Genomic DNA, 18732 nt, shown 5'->3' with positions numbered 1-18732 from the left:
TCATCCTGTGAGTTAGTCTCAACTAGAGTAAAATCATTTGTTGAACTGTGAATTGACATGAAGGTAAATCCAGTTGATTCTACTCTAGTCAGAACCAGCAACAGAATTTAGACCTGTGAGTCCCAGCTTCCCTAGCCAATGTTGATGGATGCTGGGAACTGCAACCAACAACACTGGGAAGTGGTCAGGATTCCCAGTCCTGCCCTAAATTTAATCATCCATCCCAACGATTGTAGACCCAATGAATCAATGGGAATCTGGTAAGTCAACACTCATGTAAATTCAACTGAACTCTATGATTCAAAGTGTCTGCTCTGGTTGGGATAAACAGCTAGGTTTAAGCTCACATTTGCAGGAATCTCCTCTAGCAAGGTCAAGCAATTGGGTTTAGGCCCATGTTAATATGAGCCTAGGGCACAGGGATGCCATACAGTTGCCCTGATCAAGGAGCCTGCCCCTATGGAGACAAGGGCACAATCCCAGATCAGAACCCCATGTCTTCTGTAGACCACATCTACAGATGAATGGCTGTCTGGGGTTGTTGCCCCATATCCATGTAGAGGCTGGTGGAGGGTTCAGGGGGAAAAGGCTTTTAGATTAGATGGCCAAGTGCACATGGGGAGGGAGAGGTTGGCTGTGATATTAGATACAGAACCTGGAGAAAGAGGGGCCAGGGAAGGAGGGATGGAGAAGGCAAACAAGCGGCAGAGACAACGGACTGCACACAGCACGTGCTACAATGGGATTCTTACAGGTAATCCAGGTGCACCAGGTGTTCCAGGAAAACCTGGGGTTCCCTACGGGAAGAAACAGTGGAGTCATACCTTGGCAATCACATTGGGTAGATCATGGAAGGTGGGCAAAGAAGAAGGAGGGAGGAATGGGGAGGAAAGGTTTGGCTTGAAAGAGATCACGGCTTTCTTGGTGAGACTGCATTCACTTCTATGGTAAGAAGAACGGGACTCACCTTTCCAAAGTAAGCATTGGTGCTTCCCCCTCAAAGCAAGGCTACCTGGAAAACTGATATTTGACTGGGCAAGCAATTCTTGACTATGTTTCTCCATGAAGGAAGTGACAGGTGATTTCAACAATTGTTTTCCTGCTGCAACAAAATCTTGGAAAACCACGTAGTTTCCAAAGGCTATCCGCAACTTGGGATTTAGTCTGCGCAAAATTCGCCTTTGATTGTCTTGCACAGGAAATGGCACTTTTTTGTGACGGAAAATAATATTCAAACCCAAAAATATTATTCCCTGTGCAGAAAATGCCATTTTCTATGCAAAACAACCATGCGTGAATTTGACGCAGCAGAATTTCTGAACTGCGAAAATTTTCACCCATCTAGGATTCTTCTTAATACTTGGAAATAATTTTTTTAATGATTTTTCAAATATTGTTTAATACTCTTTTCATCCCTAGTCTTGACCATTCCTTCCCTCTCTTTTATGAAATCAGAGTTCTTTAGGGGCTGGAGTGGTCCTGGTTGCAAAAGGCCAAATCTATACCATGGAGCACACCCAAAAGGGGAAGGTAAGTAGGCTTTTCTATCCTCACTTCTCATCTTCTTAGATAGGCCTCAGATTGTGGTGGTAAAAGATGAAGAAAGGTACTGGGGATGGGGAGGGCTGAGGGAGAAGAGAAAGGTAAGAGGGGTGCCCAGGCCAAATGGATCTACTCACAACTGGCCCAGGGGGTCCTGGAGAGCCTCTTGAACCTGGTGGTCCCTGGAGAAAAGGAAAAGCCAAGAGACAAAAAAAGGTTATTATTGTTGTTGTTCATGTTGTTTGCTGGTGTTGTGTGCCTTCAAGTTGTTTCTGACTTATGGAGACCCTAAAGTGAATCTATCATGGAGTTTTCTGGGGCAAAGTGTGTATGAGTGCTTTGGGTTTCCATGGCCAAGTGGGAAACTGAATCCTGATCTCTAGAGTTGTAGTCAAACAGCTGTACCATGCTGCCTGCTGCTATCACCACCACCACCACCACCACCATCATCATCCACTTGCTCCCTGAAAATTGGAACTCAAAGTGTCTCATCATTTAAAATTAATAATACAGTGAAAAATGGACAAAAAGTGTGCATTAAAATAGAACCAAACTATTACAGTATTAAAACAAATCACATGTTAAAAAATAAAGTGCAATTTAAAAAAAGAGAAAAGCTTTTTAAAACAGTTCAGTTAAAACCAAACAGCACCCCCAAGCCCATTTTTTGTCCGTTTTAAGAGCCTGTTCCAACATCTAGGGGCAGCCACTGGGACGATCCCCTCTTGTGTCCCCAACAACCGTGCTTGTGATGGTGGTGGGACATCTCTCAAGAACGTGTGAGAGCTTCATTGAGGCTTAGGGCATGCATGGTGTGTGTGTATGTGTAGTCTATGGGTGGCATGTAGTTCCTTGACCTCATTTCTGTAGCTCTTGGAGCCCATTGCTAGTCCCCGATATTTCCCATTTTTAAATAAATAAATTGGAGTGACTTCAGAAAATTGAACCACAGCCTCCATATCCATACCACTGCCTCCAAAGCTCCCAAAGCCCACAGAACCCCATTATCAACCCCAAATGTCTCTATCTGCTCCTTCCATCACAAGCATGATTCCAAAATGGTGGGAATGGTCCTGTTGCCATTTTGGAAAGGGTGAAAATAGAGGCATTCAGGAGGCATTTGGGTAGGATATCAGGGAGGTGGCCTCTAAGGGAAAGGTTAGTGCATAGAGTAGTTGGTCCCTGGACCTCACAGAGTTGCCCACCCTTGGCCAGAGTCTTCAGGTGGCATTACCTGCTCTCCCCTGTCACCAGGTAAACCAGGAACCCCTGGAAGGCCAGGACCTCCAGGACAATCTTGGTCATTGTCGCTGTCGCCCTAAAAGGAAAGACAAGATGCACTGAGAGACAATTTTAACTGTCCCAAGGCCAGAATCATATCTATGTCTTCTATGTGTGAGAGTTCCCCTAGCGAAGGGCTCAGACATTTTAGTCCAAAGGCAGAATGTCCACATTCACTTCAAGGTTGCGGAATAGTGCATGCAGATGTACCGTATGCTTGGCACACATTGTGCACTGATACGCATTGCTCATGGAGAGACATGCACGTTCGATTGTGCATTCAGTCGCACATTTTGGTGTCTTGAGCAACACTGCCAGTCAACACAAGGGATGTGTGGCACAATTAAGTCTCAGTCCATCACTCCAAGATAAACACCAACATGCAGAAATATGCTCCACAAGCACTACACAAATCCTGTCTGGTATAGCAAAATTGCACGACACATGTCAACGACTGGGTGCTATTGCACAATGAACAATACATGATACGCAACTGCAATGCAAAGTATAAGATGCACAACCACAATGCACAACGTGCAACGTGCAACGTGCAAAGTACAGATGAGCATGCTGTCTGTGCAACACTACTTCCATTGCTATCAGTAGAACGTGTCTGTTGAACAACCGAGACTTTTTGGCCTGTCATGTGTAATTCGTCTTACGCGTGCCTATGTCCCTAAGTGCAACCGGACCTCCATGTGTAAATCTACAAACAGAGATTTAGCTTGTGCCATCCCAAGGTAGAATCCTGGCCAGAATGAGTAGGGTTCTTTGCAGTTTCCTCACATAGAGCAATACCAGTTGGAGGAAGGTTTTCCTTTTGCTGCTAACTCAGTTGTGATGCAAGTGTCAATTACTCAAGAGATTTCCATTCCTCCCCCAGACCTTTAAAAGAGCTGAACAGAGACGTTATCAAAGACATGGGTCATGAGAATGAAGCGTTTCACTCTCTTTCTCTTTGCTGTTTCCAGTAAGCCCGAATTTACACAAAACCTCAGAGCACCGGAACGTCTATTTGAATTCCTTTCAAGCAAACAAGCAGATGGAAACCTCCGCTGACGGAGTCCTGATGGCCGTATGATAAAATTGCAGATGATCACCAGAGATAAGATCCCATCATTTGAGCAGAAGGCAGCTCGGCTCATTGGATGGATCTCCGGTTGGAACTAGGCCGGAATTGTGTGCCAGAACCTATAACAGATTAGATCAGTCATCTGGAACTAGTCTAGGAAGTCTACATCTTCCAGAACACATAATGGGACTGAATCAGTGCATTAGTCACAGCTGCTTTGGATGCTTTATTTATCTCCACTGTTGACTGCAGACAAAATATTTCTATACTTAGACTCGTCCTAAACATCTGAGCTAGATAAAGAAGGAAGAGCTCTGTTAGTCGGTTTCCAACAAATTATTTTAATGAGAAACACAGTGGCCTTGGTTCCAAAATGATGGAAGTGGGGTTATTATTTCAAGGCTGCATCTCCACTGCAGAATTAATGCAGTTTGGCACCACTTTAACTGCCATGGCTCAATGCGATGGAATTCTGGGATCTGTAGTTTTGTGTTGATATTTAGCCTTCGCTCTCAGAGAGCTCTGGTGCTACAACAAAGTGCAAATCCCAGGATAAGATAGGATGGAGCCATGATAGTTAGCTGTTGACTATTTTAATGGTTTTAATGGTTTATGTTATTATATTATAGTATAGTTGGGGGGGGGGGGGATAGTAGAATGCATTTTATTATATGTTGTGTTTTATATTGCATTTTATTTGATATTGTAAGCCGCCTTGATCCTGCGGGAGAGGCGGCATATATATAAAGGCAACCCTCCACCATCAGTGGCATTATATTTGCTATTTAAAAAACATATATGACATCCCATCTCTTTCTATTTTATCCATTCTTTGCTTCAAATCCTTCGGTGCTTAGTTAGGTAAGTATACAATGAAGAAATGGAATATGTTTAATTCTTGGCACAGCCTTTTTTCCTGCAGTACAGGGGATGTCTTTTATTCCTCTTGTTAAATGGATTAACCTATCACCCTCATTGTATTTCGCACACAGAGTAGCAAGCATTGCAACTAAGAGAGCATTAAATATTTTCTGGACTTATCCCTCCCTTGGCAATTCACCCTTGCTTCTCCTGACCAAATCTAATTTATCAGATTTCGGCACAGCATGATAATGTGCCCAAGCTACCTTCAAAACTATGTGAAAGAGTTTAAAAAATTTCAGAGCCTGGGAATCTTACCTTTTTTTGGAGTGAACCTCCTAGAAATTCTAGGAATTGCAGCTCAAAAAGTAACTTTCGTATTTCTCTGGAAATTATACTTGTTATATACTTGTGTTCAGAGGCAGATGGTGGCTTCCATGTCTATGATGGGGCTGGTGAATCCACCTCACATTCTGTCCTCTCCAAATAGGTTTGGGACCTTGGGAAGCACCTCTGACCCCTTAAAACCAAGTGGGGACTTACTACTCCACAGACATGGAAGACATCGGCGGCCACAACCCATGTTAGTTCATATAAAGAGAAAGGGAAGAAGACAACATTGAACCCTGGGGCATCTTTAAGACTAACTGATTTATTTTAGCATGAGCTTTTGCGGCTTCCATTACAACCCCCATATCCATGGGGGATACTTTCCTAGACTCACCGCTGTGAAAATCGTGGGTAATACCAAACCGTATATTTCCAGTTGGCTATAGAGTTGTGTGGGTGGGTCTCCAGATGCCTAGAGAGACCATCTTTTTTCAGATATGGGTAAAGGAAACTGGGTATCAGTCCTGCAGATACATGGTTTATACTGCAGCTGTTGTAGCACGCATTCAGGTTGACTCTGGCTTGATCCTATCATAAGGTTTTAATGCAGCACTTCCCAACCTATGGGTTGCAACCCCTTTAGGGTTGAACGACCCTTTCACAGGAGTCACCTAAGACCATCGGAAAACGCATATTTCCAATGGTCTTAGGAACTGAGACGAAAATAATGTTATGGTTGGGGGTCACCAACCATATGAGGAACTGCATTAAAGGGTCGCAGCATTAGGAAGGTTGAGAAGCACTGTTTTAACAGAAAGACACACATTGTAGTTATGTGCCTTTGAGTCAGCCGCAAATTATGGCACTGCTATCCTATGGCCCAAGATCATTCAGTAGCCCCAATGGATATGAGGGTTTCTTGATAAAGTTCCTTTACAGGAGGTTTTGCATTGCCTTTTTTAAGGTTGAAAGAGTATCACATATACAAGATCACTCAGTGGGTTTCTAGGGCTGAGTGCGAATTTGAACCTCAGTTTCCCTAAGTCCTAGTCCAATGCTCAAACCACCACACGATGTTGGTTGAGAGACTTATGGCAACCCTATCCTAGGGCTTTCTTGAACAAATGTCTTCAGTGAAGTTTTGCCATTGCCTTCCTCTGAGGCTGAGAGAATGTGGTTTGCCCAAGATCATCCAGTGAGTTTCCATGGCCAAGTGGAGATTTGAACCCTGGTTTCCCAGAGTCTTAGTCCAACGCTGAAATCACTTTACTGCATGAGCTCATGCAAAAAGAAATCATTTAGTCTAAAAGTTACTTCCTTTTAAAAGCTGTTCCTCTTCTTCTTCTCATCAATAGCTTCCAAACTATCCATCAGATTCCGAAGAGCGTTTGCTGGAAAGTGAGGCTAAAACAATGGAGCTAACGGGAAAATCGAATAATTTTATAAAATGAGGATTAAAAAACCTGAAACCCCATCAAGGCAGATTGTTGTTTTGTTCTGGGCGCATACCTCTGCGGATGGGAGCGGGACAAAAGGGACATTTTTGCCAACTGATGATCATCACCTGGCCCATATGTCATGTGCTTTTAGTGCATATTCTTCAGTGGCAGTGAAGCATTGCTTGTTTATGTACTACAGGCATTTATTTTGCTTTTATCCTCCCCGTGCGTCCTTCCGCACGGGTGCGCGGCCAAGAACGTTACTCACCCGAGCCTCTTCTGCTCTGGGGAACTGGGCAAAGCACTGAAAGTCAAAGAAAGGCAGAGAAAGTTCAGTTTGTAACCAAGAACGTGTGGTGTGATTTACCAGCAAAGCTTAGCATTTCCCAAAATGTGGGATAAATAAAAGGACTGACATTGGCAACCCAAGGGATGCCTATCCCAGGTCCCATTGCAACATTCCCATGGATAGAACAATGCAAATCATGGATCAGACATAGTCATGGAGAGATCCAAGATTTGTTCCTCCTCTGTGGCAAGCCAAGGAATCTTAGATGTCATTGTGAAGTCGAAGCCTTTCATGGCCGGCATCCATAGTTTTTTGTGGATTTTTCAGTCTATGTGGCCATGTTCTAGAAGAGTTTATTCCTGACGTTTCACCAGCATCTGTGGCTTTGGCATCTTCACACAAAGTTTGCGAGTTCTCTGAAGATGCCAGCCACAGATGCTGGCAAAACGTCAGGAATAAACTCTTCTAGAACATGGCCACATAGCCCAAAAAACCCACCAAAAAACTTTAGATGTCATTATTGGATCACACAACATGGCCCCTCATTCCAGTAAAACTTTCAGGGCAGGGATGTGATTCTTCACTATGTGTCTTCTCAAAGGAAACAATGAACAGTTTTAACCATTATCCCGCTGTTGCAAGAAAGTCATCCAAAACCATACAGTTTTCAAAGCCTCTTTGGAATTCAGGACTTATTCTGCGCAAAATTCGCACAGATTGTTTTGCACGGGAAACAGCCATACTTAGATTTAGTAGTGTCAGAAATGACTTGCTTCAGTAGCTTTATATGAGGGCTTCCTCATGCTGTATAACATATATAAGACACTTGTGGCTCTCCAGAGGTTTTTGACTGCTACTCCCATTAGTCCCAAGTTACCAACACAGCCACTGGTAAAGCCAGGAATGATGGCAGTTGCAACCTAACATCCAGAGAACTACCCAGCTCTACACTTTACACAGAATTATCAGAAGAAGTGTCATTGAACTGAAACAAATATTTGCAGACCTTTTCAGATACCTGACTCTTCTAATACAGGTTGAGTATCTCTTATCCAGAAGTCTGAAACCAGAAACACTCCAAAATCGTCCGCATAGGATGCGGAGATAGGATAGAATGCGGAGACCTTTCTGATGGTTCGATGTACATAAACTTTGTTTCATGCGTAAAATTATTAAGGTAATATTGTGTATAAAGGTAGCTTCAGGCTATGTTTATGTTTAGCCTTGGGTCTCATCTCCAAGATATCACATTATGTATATGCAAATATTCCAAAATCCAAAACACTTCTGGTCGCAAGCATTTTGGATAAGGGAGACGCAACCTGTATATGTTCTAACTCATCTTCCAAAATATTACCAATGCTAGTAGAGGTGAGGGAGAACTGGAGACTACACTGAGTAGATAATTTGAAAATAAGGTCTGGATAGTGATCAATATTTCAAAATTAATAGCTTCTCTGTAGATAAGGTGATCTCTATTGCAGTTAAGACCTAGCAAATGGTCATGAATCTGGGTTGAATTGGATGATCTGTGAGTGTATTTTTGATCGGACCAACAGAGGAAAGGTTTGAAAACGATCACTTTTTGGTAACAGTCAAATGATTCATGTAGGCTAGTTGAGTACTACGTCTTTTATGCATAACTTTATGTTGATTCTTTTATTCTGTGTTTAATGTATTTTAATAAGAAAATGAATTTTGATTACTGCGAAAGAAATAGCAGACGTAGAACCATCTGTTAGGTATAATTTTATAATGATAGATATTTATTAGTGTGATTAACAAGCAGAACTATTTAAATGTAATAAAAAAACCCACACATTTCGGCTTCTGCTTCCCTATGATAGATCATTACGATCTTATAATGATTTGTCGTGAAAAGGAAGAAAGAATAGGATTGCAGTAAAATGAGAAAAGGAATGGTATATTATGAAAGGTTGGAATAGTTAGGAGTTGCATGCCTTTGTAATTGTTTTATGACAGAACAGATAATACGAATGTTTTCTTTTTAAATGAATTGCTGCTAAATAGCAATATTCACTGAGGCTTTTGCATTTACTTGGGATTGAAAGAATATTTGTAATTATTCATTCCTATGTCAAAAAAAAGGGGGGAAAAAGGTTTCCTGGAAACATAGTAAGACCATGAACAATTTTGCACCATTTTCTAAGGATGTCTTCAAAAAGATTTTTTAGCTTGAGTTCTCTTATATTGTTATATTCTATTTTATCTTTATTGTAAGCTGCTTCTATCCTGATGGAGAGGCGGGCTATAAATAAAATATTATTATTATTACTATTATTAAACTGACCAGGATTTGGTGGCTGTTTCCATTCTATGACTCTATAGGCCAACCTTGGCTGCATCCGCCCTGCAGAAATAATCCAGATTGACACCACTTTGACTGCTAGGGTTCAGTGCTATGGAATTCTGGGAGTTTTGTGAGACATTTAGCCTTCTCTGTCTGACAGCTCTGGTGCCGCAGCAAACTACAACTCCCAGAATTCCATCGCTCTGAGCTTTGGCAGTTAAAATGGTATCAAACTGGATTATTTCTACAGTGACGATGCAGCCCTTATTGCAAGGTCCTTCGCACTATACAATTGTATTGCTGTTATTCATATATAATTTAGTCCTGGACTCCTAACGTTTGGAGTTAAGGAAAGGCATTTGGGATTCCCAGCCACAAAGCCCTAGTGCCTCACCACCAAACTATAAAGCCTATGATTATACAGGATGAAGCCATAACAGTTAAAGTGGAATCATGGTTCTTGGTATACTGGGTTTGGTTCCCACCATCGATACCAAAACTCACAGATGCTCAATTCCCTTTAAATACAATGGTGTAGTAAAATGGTGTCCCTCGCATAAAATGGCAAAACCAAACTCTGGTTTTAGGAAAACAATTTTTGGTTGTTGATGGCTGAATCCATGGATGCAATATGAGTGACTGTGGAGGGTCGACTGCACTGGCGTAGTATGAATGGACCCCTGGTTCACAGTGTTTTTCAACGCCTTCTCCTTGAACCCAAAGTTACTCACCCGTGCGCAGTTATCGATACCTGGGGCCCCAGGCATGCCCTGGTCACCTTTTTCCCCTTTGACTCCATTGGAGACTTGGGAAGACGGGTTCTGAGCACAATCTCTGCAAATCTGTTGCCACGAGAAAGCAAAAAAATACCATAAGATGCAAATAAAATAAAATACAATTCCTCACTGCTTTCCCAAGATCGATTGTGCCGTTTGTCTTGTGAATGATACATGAGCCATGGGGGATGAAGGAAAGCCCTGCCAGCTCCAATCGGGACATAAACAGGTAGGTCTGGTAGTTTCTGCACTGGACCATGCATTGACAGATCTCTCAGCAAGGGCGAGTGCGCACAAACCATGCAGTAACACCAACCCTCTGAGCTCCCATAGACAACCCCCCAAGCCCCCCATTGTTTTTGTTTAAAGTTCTGCTTGATTTTCAAGTGATTTTTCACACCCAAATGGCCCAATGCAGCCCCCCAAACCATGCTGGTTTCACTCACCCACTTGCACAGACCCCCAGCACTGCTCAAATAGATGTGAAATGGCTGAAATCAGCCCCCCAAATAGTACAAAATAGTGGCTGGAAGTGGCATGGCATCACTTTGGATGTGACCTGGGAAGGTGCTGAAAATTGTCCCCCATCCCCATTGCAGTTGCCCATTCTTGGTTTAATTCATTACTATAGCCCAATGGTAAGAGCAGGCAGTGGAAAGAGAGACCCAAGTGCGAATAACTGCTCCGCCATGGAAACCCACTAGGTGACCTTAGGCAAGTCATGCTTTCTCAGCCCAAGAGGAAGACATTGGCAAACCTCCTCTGAGCAAAGGAAACTCTAGGATAGGCTTGGCATAAGTCAGAGTTGACTTGAAGGCACCCAACATTAGCTATCTTTTCTAAGGTAGGATTGATCAGTTCCTGAAACATCTCTGACAGTCCTCTAGTTGAAGTGCTCTTTGGAGCACAATCCCACTCCCTCCCCAAAACTGCCGCAATCCCAGGTTCTTACATTTTGCATACAACAGTTTTTAAAAAGAAAAAAAAAGTCAGTTTGAGAAGTCCTTTTCACCTACCTTAAAGATGTCAATGCTTTCAGCAGCCAATGGCCCCTGGAAGTGAGAAACAGAGAAGAAAAATAAGAAGCCAATGGACACAGGCAATCCTCCTCCTTCATGTTCATTTTAACAACATAAAAAGTGGAATGACGAGCTTCTAGGGTTGTTTTTTCCCAGCCAAAGCAGGGTGAACGCTTCAAGGCTTCCCTCCTCATCACTGCTCTTCAAATTCTTCTTTGTTAAAACCTTCTTTTCTGCACTCTCTTCTTTTTTTAGAAGAGGAGGCTTTGGGAATCAGCAGAGCAAAGGAAGGGACAGCCTTCACTGCAAGCCTGAGCAAGAGCAGGGAAAGGTGGACACCACAGTCTTTTACCTACCAAGTCTCCCGCCGACCCAGGCAGTCCTGGCAAGCCATTGTGTCCTGGGATGCCCTAAAGGCAAGGAGAAACTTTGAATATTTGTCATTAAATTGCCATCCCTTGATGTGACCCTTGCTACCTCAAAGGGAGCCTGATGGTTGTTAGTAGCTGGGACCCTGTGAAGGGCCAGAACATTGAACTTCAGACTTATGCTCTAGAAGAACCCATGGTTAGATGCTATAAAATGGTTTGACTGGTTCCAAACTCTGCTGTTCTTTTGGCACACCTCAGAACATACCCCTCCATGATTTCCCAGCTCCTTAACCTTGTCCTTAGACCCTGATCATCCCTTTAATCTGACCACTTAATGGCAGGGTGTCCAAATGGAAACGTCCAGATCCTATATTGATCTGCCAGAAGCTCCACCAGACGTAGCTGTGTTCCTAGCACTCTGAGGAAGTAGTCCCACTGACTACTTCCTAGCCTCTAACATTTCATACAAGTAAAAATCAGGACAAGTAGTACCAGAATGTGGTCAAGATGGGAAGCTGAAAGGAAAAGGATCCATTTATTTGAAATATGGTGCTGGAGGAGAGTTCTGCAGATACGAAGGACTGCCGAGAAGACCTACAAATGGGTCTGAGAGCATATCAAGCCTGAACTCTTCCCTGGTACCAAACAGAAGCCATTGAACCTTGGATATTTCATGGGACAGCATGGCTCATTGAAAAAGATATAGTGCTTGGTAAAGTGGAAGGTGAAAGAAGAGTGCATTAAAAGACAGACTGATTCAATCAAGGAAGCCATGGTTGCCTTGAGTTTGCAAGACCTGAGCAAGGCTGTTCAGGATCTCGTGGAGCAATTTCATCCATAAGATCACCAGATGTTGAAGCTAACTTGATGGCACCAAGAAAATATCACCATCACTGACCTGTCTACCTGGAGCTCCTGGTGGTCCTGGTGGTCCCGGAGCACCTGGTGGTCCCTGTAGTAGTGGAAGAAAAGGAGAGGAACAAACTCTTATGGGAGTGATGTGTGTATATATGTGAGAGTGAGCCAATGGGGGATGGAGGAGCCAAGGTTGCCACGCACAGGGGAGCAAGCATGCACATCCACACCCACACACACCTGAGGGCCTGGCTGAGGCTGCCAGGAAGTCCCGATCCACAGTCCTGGGGCACCCTGCGGGTCCAAAAGGGGAGAGCGTTTAGCAAAGAGCCAAGCAGGACACAGGTCGGCCTGGCCTCCAGAGCAGCAAAGGCGTTGAGCGCTTGAGCGGAGGATGGGAGGGACACACGGGCGGCTTGAATCACCATCCAGCCTGGTAGCAAATCACCCCGAAAAGGGGCCTTTGGGGGAAGTGGGAGTGTGAAGTGACGCTTACCGGCAGACCAACCAAACTGGGGTCCATGCGAGAGCCAGGCTGGCAGGTGCATTCTCCAGCATCTCCCTGGGAAGATAAAAGATGGTGGGGAGGGAAGAGTAAGAGCACCACGTGTGATGAACGAATGCATGGATGTAATGCTACAGGAGACCTTTGGCTGCTGGATTCATGGCTCAACTTGCTGGTGGCACCCCATGTCAATGGAATAGTAAATCTATCTCAGGATCTCATCTAAACTATAAAGGAGCTTGAGAGAAAGCATGATTCAGGAGTTTGAGTGTTGGACTACAATCCTGGAGATAGGGGTTCAAATTCTCACTCAACCATGGAAACCCACTGGGTGATCATGGACAAGTCAGTGACTCTCAAGCTCAGGAGAAAGCAATGGCAAACCTTCTCTGGAACACACCTTGCCAAGAAAACCCCATGAGAGGTTTGTCTTTGGGTCACCATAAGTCAGAAATGACTTGAAGGTGCACAACAAACCTGACTGTAAGAGCTGTTTGAAGATAGAATAGACTGCCTCAGAGGGAGGTGGACTTTTTCTTTGGGGGTTATCTTTAAACAGAGGTTAGATGGCCATCTTTCAGGAGTGTTTTAGCTGTGTGTTCCTGCATTGACTAGATGGTGCATGCAGTTAGACCAGTAATTCCCAAATTTTGGCCTTCCAGGTGTTTTGGACTCTGGGTCACAGAATCCCAGACCATTGGTCAAGATGGCTGAGGCTTCTGGGACCTGACGTCCAAAACACCTGGAGAACCAGAGTTTGGAAATGACTGAGTTAGACTAAATAGCCCTTGCAGTTCCTTCTCATTCTATGATTCTATGTTTTTATCCCAGTGTTGTATCTATTCTGAAGATGTAAAGAGTGCAGCAATTTGGATGACTTCTTTAAGGTTGAAACAAAAATGTGGTGAGGGATCACCATCCCATTGACGTGGAAGTCACCACCTGCCAGCCACTGGATTACTTGCATAACTAAGACTCAGGGGTCGGTGGTGGTACAGCAACACCTCCAGTCTACAGAAAAATGGAATTTGGGATCCCACAACCCTAGTTTCTTTCAAAGGTAAGAATTGTGAAGATTATGTACAACACATGATGAGATAACATCTATGTAGAGAGATCTTGTAGCACCTTTGAGACTAACTGGAACAAAGAAGTTGAGAGTAAGTGAAAGAAAGATGCATTTGAGGATGTAAACTGAAGTCTAGGAAAGCTCAAGCTGCCAACATCTTTCTTTCAGTTAGTCTCAAAGGTGTTGCAAGGTCTCTCTACATACTGATTTGACAGACTAACACGGCTATATCTTTGAAGATAACATCTATTTATTGTAGACAGTGATGCACCACGTGGAAAACCTTCCAAACCAGAGGCTGATGATAGGAGAGCGTTCCCAAACTTGGAATGGGTGCAAAAGAAAGTAACTCACCTTCTCGCCCCTGGCTCCCTTTTCACCCTAGAGAGCAAAGTAAAAGAAGAAAGTGAGTTAATACAGAATTTTGTATTGATGCAACACAGTGGTGATGAAAAACACCAAATGATGACCAGGTCTAACTTTGGGACTCAGGCCTAGGGCTTGTTCTGCTCACCACCACTCAGTTTGCAGAGCATCCAAGAAGCTCAGAGGCCCATAAAGGCATTTTTGGATTGCAAGAGCCACCTCTTTCAGCCCGGGGGCCATGTGTGTATGTGTGGTGTGTGTGACATGGCTCAAACCTTGCTCATTTTTGCATTACCATTTTGCAGGGGCTTCTCTGACGAAATGTCCAACTAGGGAAACTTCTGTTGCAATGTGTTATCTGATAGGACTGGTATCAGGTCCCACATGTTTTGAGGATTCGAAGGTCAGCGCTTGTTTTTGCCAGAAAAGGGATTGTCAGAGTTGGGGTGGGTGGGATCCAAAGAAATTCAAAACCTGGTGCAACCAGATAACTGGACAAGATTTCCGACTCGTTTCCAAACATAAACCCCCCTTGAAAGCATACAGAGCTGCAGCTTACCTACCGTTAAACCACTGGGGCCAGGAGCTCCCGGGGGGCCACTTTGGCCTTCTGGACCCTGGAGGAGAAGATGAAGACAACGTGGGAAGTTACAAAACAGGCCACGCTGGAACCTGGGAGCTTTAGGAGTCTCCTAGTTACAAAAAGACAGCCACAAAGCAGAAGGAGAGGCTTTCCACTTACCGGCGGGCCAGTGATGCTGGCACCTGGAGGCCCAGGGAGACCTGTGGCACCTTTAAGACCTGGAGATCCCTATATATATAAAACAAGAACATGGTTACAAAAACAAAGCTGAGCGCATTCTGCCTTCCTAATTGTTCCAAAGCCAGGGTCCCTCCAGTCTGGAAAAAAGAAGTCTAAGGTCTGTTACAGACTGCCAAAATAAAGCTGCTTCAGGTCTCTTTGGAGGTATGCTGTTTAAATGATGCATGCATCCTAAGAATCCGGAAACTGCACCAAAGCTGCACTCCAGTGCTTAGGAATGGAGTGTGGCTTTGGCACGACCTCTGGACTCTTAGGATCCATGCATCATTTAAATAGCATACCTCCAAAGAGACCCGAAGCAGCTTTATTTTGGCAGTCTGTAACAGGCCTAAGGCTTCATCTGCACTGCAGAAATGATGCCATTTCAAGCACTTGAACAGCCATGTCTGAACGACATGAAAGTCTGGGACTGGCAATTTTATGAGATATTTTGCTGTCTTTTTCAGATAGCTCCGGTGTGACAACAAACTATACATCCCAGGATTCCACAGCACTGAAACAAGGCAAGTAAAGTGGTGTCAAACTACAGTCAGAAATGACTAGAAGGCCCACACAACAACAACAAGGAGGAAGCTCTGAATCAGTGCATCGTGAAGACAGTCCGCACCAGATTCAGGGTTTCAGTCCTGTGTCATGTAAATAGAGACTGTGAGTCCAGGGGGAATTTGGAGTAAATCATCCATTGAGCCATCGCAGTTAAAGTAATGCCAAACTGGATTATTTCTGCAGTGGAGATGCAGCCGTAGTGGGTTTTCATGGCTGAGGAGGGATTCGAACCCAGCTCTTCCTGAGTTCTTAAACCCCTTAAATCACTACACCATGCTGGCATTTTAGTATGTGTGTGTGGGAATGTTATCCGCAGGTATGTGCAAACTATATTCATTCTTTCACAGCTATTTCCACTTCTGCACAAGGTGTCAGGATCTGGTGGAGATCCCTGTTTGCACAGTGTTTGCCAAGAGGATCCTTAATCATGATTGCAAATCATGTCTGCATAAGAACTTGCTCTTGCGCTCCATATTCCCAACACCATTAAAAGGGAAAAGCTTGCTACAGATCTGAATAATTTGTTGTGTATCACAAACGCGATTGATTTACCGAAGCAATACCTTGAGCAACGAAGCCTATACTTTCCTGCCGAATTGATCGTACAATAATATTCTGTTCACATGCCAGCTGTCTGCTCAGGTTCCTTATAAAGCAACCCTGGATATGTGGGCTTTGTTTTGGGAAAGCGACGCATGGGTATTCACAGTGTTTGTGTTGCTTTTATTTGACGGCGTTTACAGGCCACCTTACCAGAAAGTTCTCAGAGGGGCTCGCAACTTGAAATGGCAATAATTGAAAATTCAATAACCATAAAAATAGCAATGAAAGGATAATGCTGCATAAAAACACAAGCCGGCGAGATTAAAAACAGCTTAGCGGTAAGACACATTAAATGTTTCTGGGGGGAAAAGCCTCATGGTGGAATAATGCTGATGGAGGCACCGCGGCATGTCTTGGAAATGTAATTGTAAAAACTCAAAATCCATGCCGACTGAAGGATTCTGGGACCCGTAGTTCAAAAAAAAAAAGAGAGAGTAATTTTTCCATACTCTGAGCCAGACTAGCCTCTATGCGCAGGACATTCCACACCAATGTACTTCTGGAACAGAACTGGGAAAGTTGCTTGTCAACAAGGATTCATCTCTGCTACTCATTATGGTGTTTGGAAAGCATCTCTCTTTCCAAACTTGCCTGCTTCTTGTATTGTTGAAAAAGTAAATGCTTATTTGTTGGAAAAATCATTTTATCCTCATTACTTCCTATTGCTTTTTGGAAGAAGGGGCTTCTTTGCTAAGAAGAGCACGACTCTTGAACTTTTCTGTCCAAAGGGCTCAAACCATTCCATGATGCAACGGGAAGTGGACATACTTTACCATACATTTGGAAAGGGGCCCTTTGGGGACTGTGGAGCAAGGAAGAGAATATCAACCTCTACAGTGACTGACAAAAGACAGCCATAACTTTTTGGTGGCCCTTGATCATGAAGCCTCCCTAGACCATCAAAAAAGAATGAACTGTCTTTCTTGGAAGATCTTAGGAGTGGCAATTCACCCTTGGATTTGCATGGGATTTTTGGCACCGGCAAGATCCCAAGGAAGAAATTTGGCTGCCGCACCTACTACTCCTACTTTATCCACCCCTGCTCTAGGAAATGGATGTGAACAGTACAGAAGAGGCGGTTTTTGATGTTACGGTTAGCCTGGGAGGAGACTAATAATCTTTGTAAAAAGAGATATGGTATGAGAAGGTGGAAAGATGCTATCTACGATCAGCATCCGCCCGTTGCAATTTGCAGGAAATGAATGAGAAATGAAAGTTGAAGCAATCGCACCTAGATGCCAACGCGTCTCACCCGCCCCTGTAGCAAATGAAGCCATCTGCATGCAAAGGCTCACCTTGCCACCTTTTTCCCCAGCATTTCCTGGGGGTCCTCGAGGTCCCGGTGGTCCCTGCGGAAAGAGAAACAAAGCAGGAGCACAAGAAGGCAGAGAGAAGAGACTCGGCTTCTGGGGGAAAGGGGACATTTTGATGGAAACTAATCTTGCCACACACTGTTTCCCAGTGTGCATCTACACTGCAGAAGCAATGCAATTTGAGTCCAATTTAAGTCCTATAGCTCCAGTCTATGGATCCAGGGATTGGTAATCTTATAATGTCTTTAGCTTTCTCTGCCAAACAGTGTTGGTGCCTAACAACTACAGATCCCAGGATTCTCTAGGATGGAGCCACGGTAGTTAAATGGGTGTCAAACTGCATGACTTCTATAGTGTAGATTCACCCCTGGTTACAAGTGTCTAAAAACATTAAAGTAGAATTTTGTGCAGTGAATTTCCTTGTCATTAATTTCAAAGGGTTCAATACATCCCTACTTGGAATTCCTCACTTCAGTGGTGTTCCCCATCTACATCTTCTGGAGGTGTCCTCTTTTGGGACATTTTATGATGGTGAAAAAAGTACCCATGAAGCCATGCCCTATCAAGCCAAACCATGAGATCAGCTCCTCTCATGAGACACCAAGTTTCATCTGAGATGGAACTGGAGAGTTGGTCCCTGGATTTCTCTTTGGTGAGCCATTCTGCCATCTGTTCCCTCCAACATGCTCTTCTCTGGACTGGGATGGTAGGGCATCAGGGCTACATGCCCCTTGTACGATGGTCTCTTCCATACTATCCAATCCAATTTTAACTGCCAAGGTAACAACTTATGGAATACTGGGGTCTTTGGTGAGAAACTAGACTTCTCTGGCTGAGAATTGTAATACCCCTTTCTAATCTCCAAACACCAACATTTCAGAAGATGGAACCATGACAGTTAAAATGGAATCACAATGCTTTAATAGTGTAGGGTGAAAGAGCCAAAAGTAAATACAAGTCTGGATCAGGTATCCTCTGAATCAATGCATGTTGAAGAACTACAGCATTCAGACAAACAAGGCCGGGCAACATAAGAGATAGTTTTTTGAGGGTTTATAGGGCTATGAGGCCATGTTCTAGAAGAATTTCTTCCTGACGTTTCACCAGCATCTGTGGCTGGCATCTTCAGAGAATGCAGACGCTGGAGAAACGTCAGGAAGAAACCCTTCTAGAACATGGCCACATAGCCCGAAAAACCCACAAAACACTATGGGTGCCGGCCGTGAAAGCCTTCAACTTAACATAGGAGATACTTACAGGATTTCCTGGTATGCCTTTCTCCCCTAGTTCTCCCTAAGGAACAGAAGAGAAATAGTTAAATCTTATTTTAATCCCAACACGTAGCAAGGACAGCCATTGGC

General features: G+C 43.9%; 1 protein-coding gene across 1 annotated transcript in view; it reads right to left on the bottom strand.

The window, feature by feature from the left end:
• The window catches only part of COL16A1 (collagen type XVI alpha 1 chain), a 121230-nt gene that overhangs the window by 34536 nt on the left and 67962 nt on the right, over positions 1-18732 (bottom strand). The window contains exons 35-49 of the mRNA XM_089479163.1: positions 18629-18664; positions 17354-17407; positions 14829-14897; positions 14650-14703; positions 14075-14101; positions 12643-12708; positions 12387-12440; positions 12190-12243; positions 11277-11330; positions 10918-10953; positions 9857-9967; positions 6794-6829; positions 2777-2860; positions 1680-1724; positions 753-797 (exon numbers count right to left, since the gene is read on the bottom strand). Coding sequence (XP_089335289.1) covers positions 753-797; positions 1680-1724; positions 2777-2860; positions 6794-6829; positions 9857-9967; positions 10918-10953; positions 11277-11330; positions 12190-12243; positions 12387-12440; positions 12643-12708; positions 14075-14101; positions 14650-14703; positions 14829-14897; positions 17354-17407; positions 18629-18664 — 825 coding nt within the window. The remainder of the gene's footprint in view (positions 1-752; positions 798-1679; positions 1725-2776; positions 2861-6793; positions 6830-9856; positions 9968-10917; positions 10954-11276; positions 11331-12189; positions 12244-12386; positions 12441-12642; positions 12709-14074; positions 14102-14649; positions 14704-14828; positions 14898-17353; positions 17408-18628; positions 18665-18732) is intronic.

The sequence above is a fragment of the Sceloporus occidentalis genome, unplaced genomic scaffold, assembly GCF_023333645.1.
Source record: "Sceloporus occidentalis isolate IW3139 unplaced genomic scaffold, rSceOcc1.0.p SCAF_13, whole genome shotgun sequence".
NCBI lineage: Eukaryota > Metazoa > Chordata > Lepidosauria > Squamata > Phrynosomatidae > Sceloporus > Sceloporus occidentalis.
Note: the sequence above shows the minus strand (reverse complement) of the source record. Positions and strands in the feature narration are given on the sequence as shown.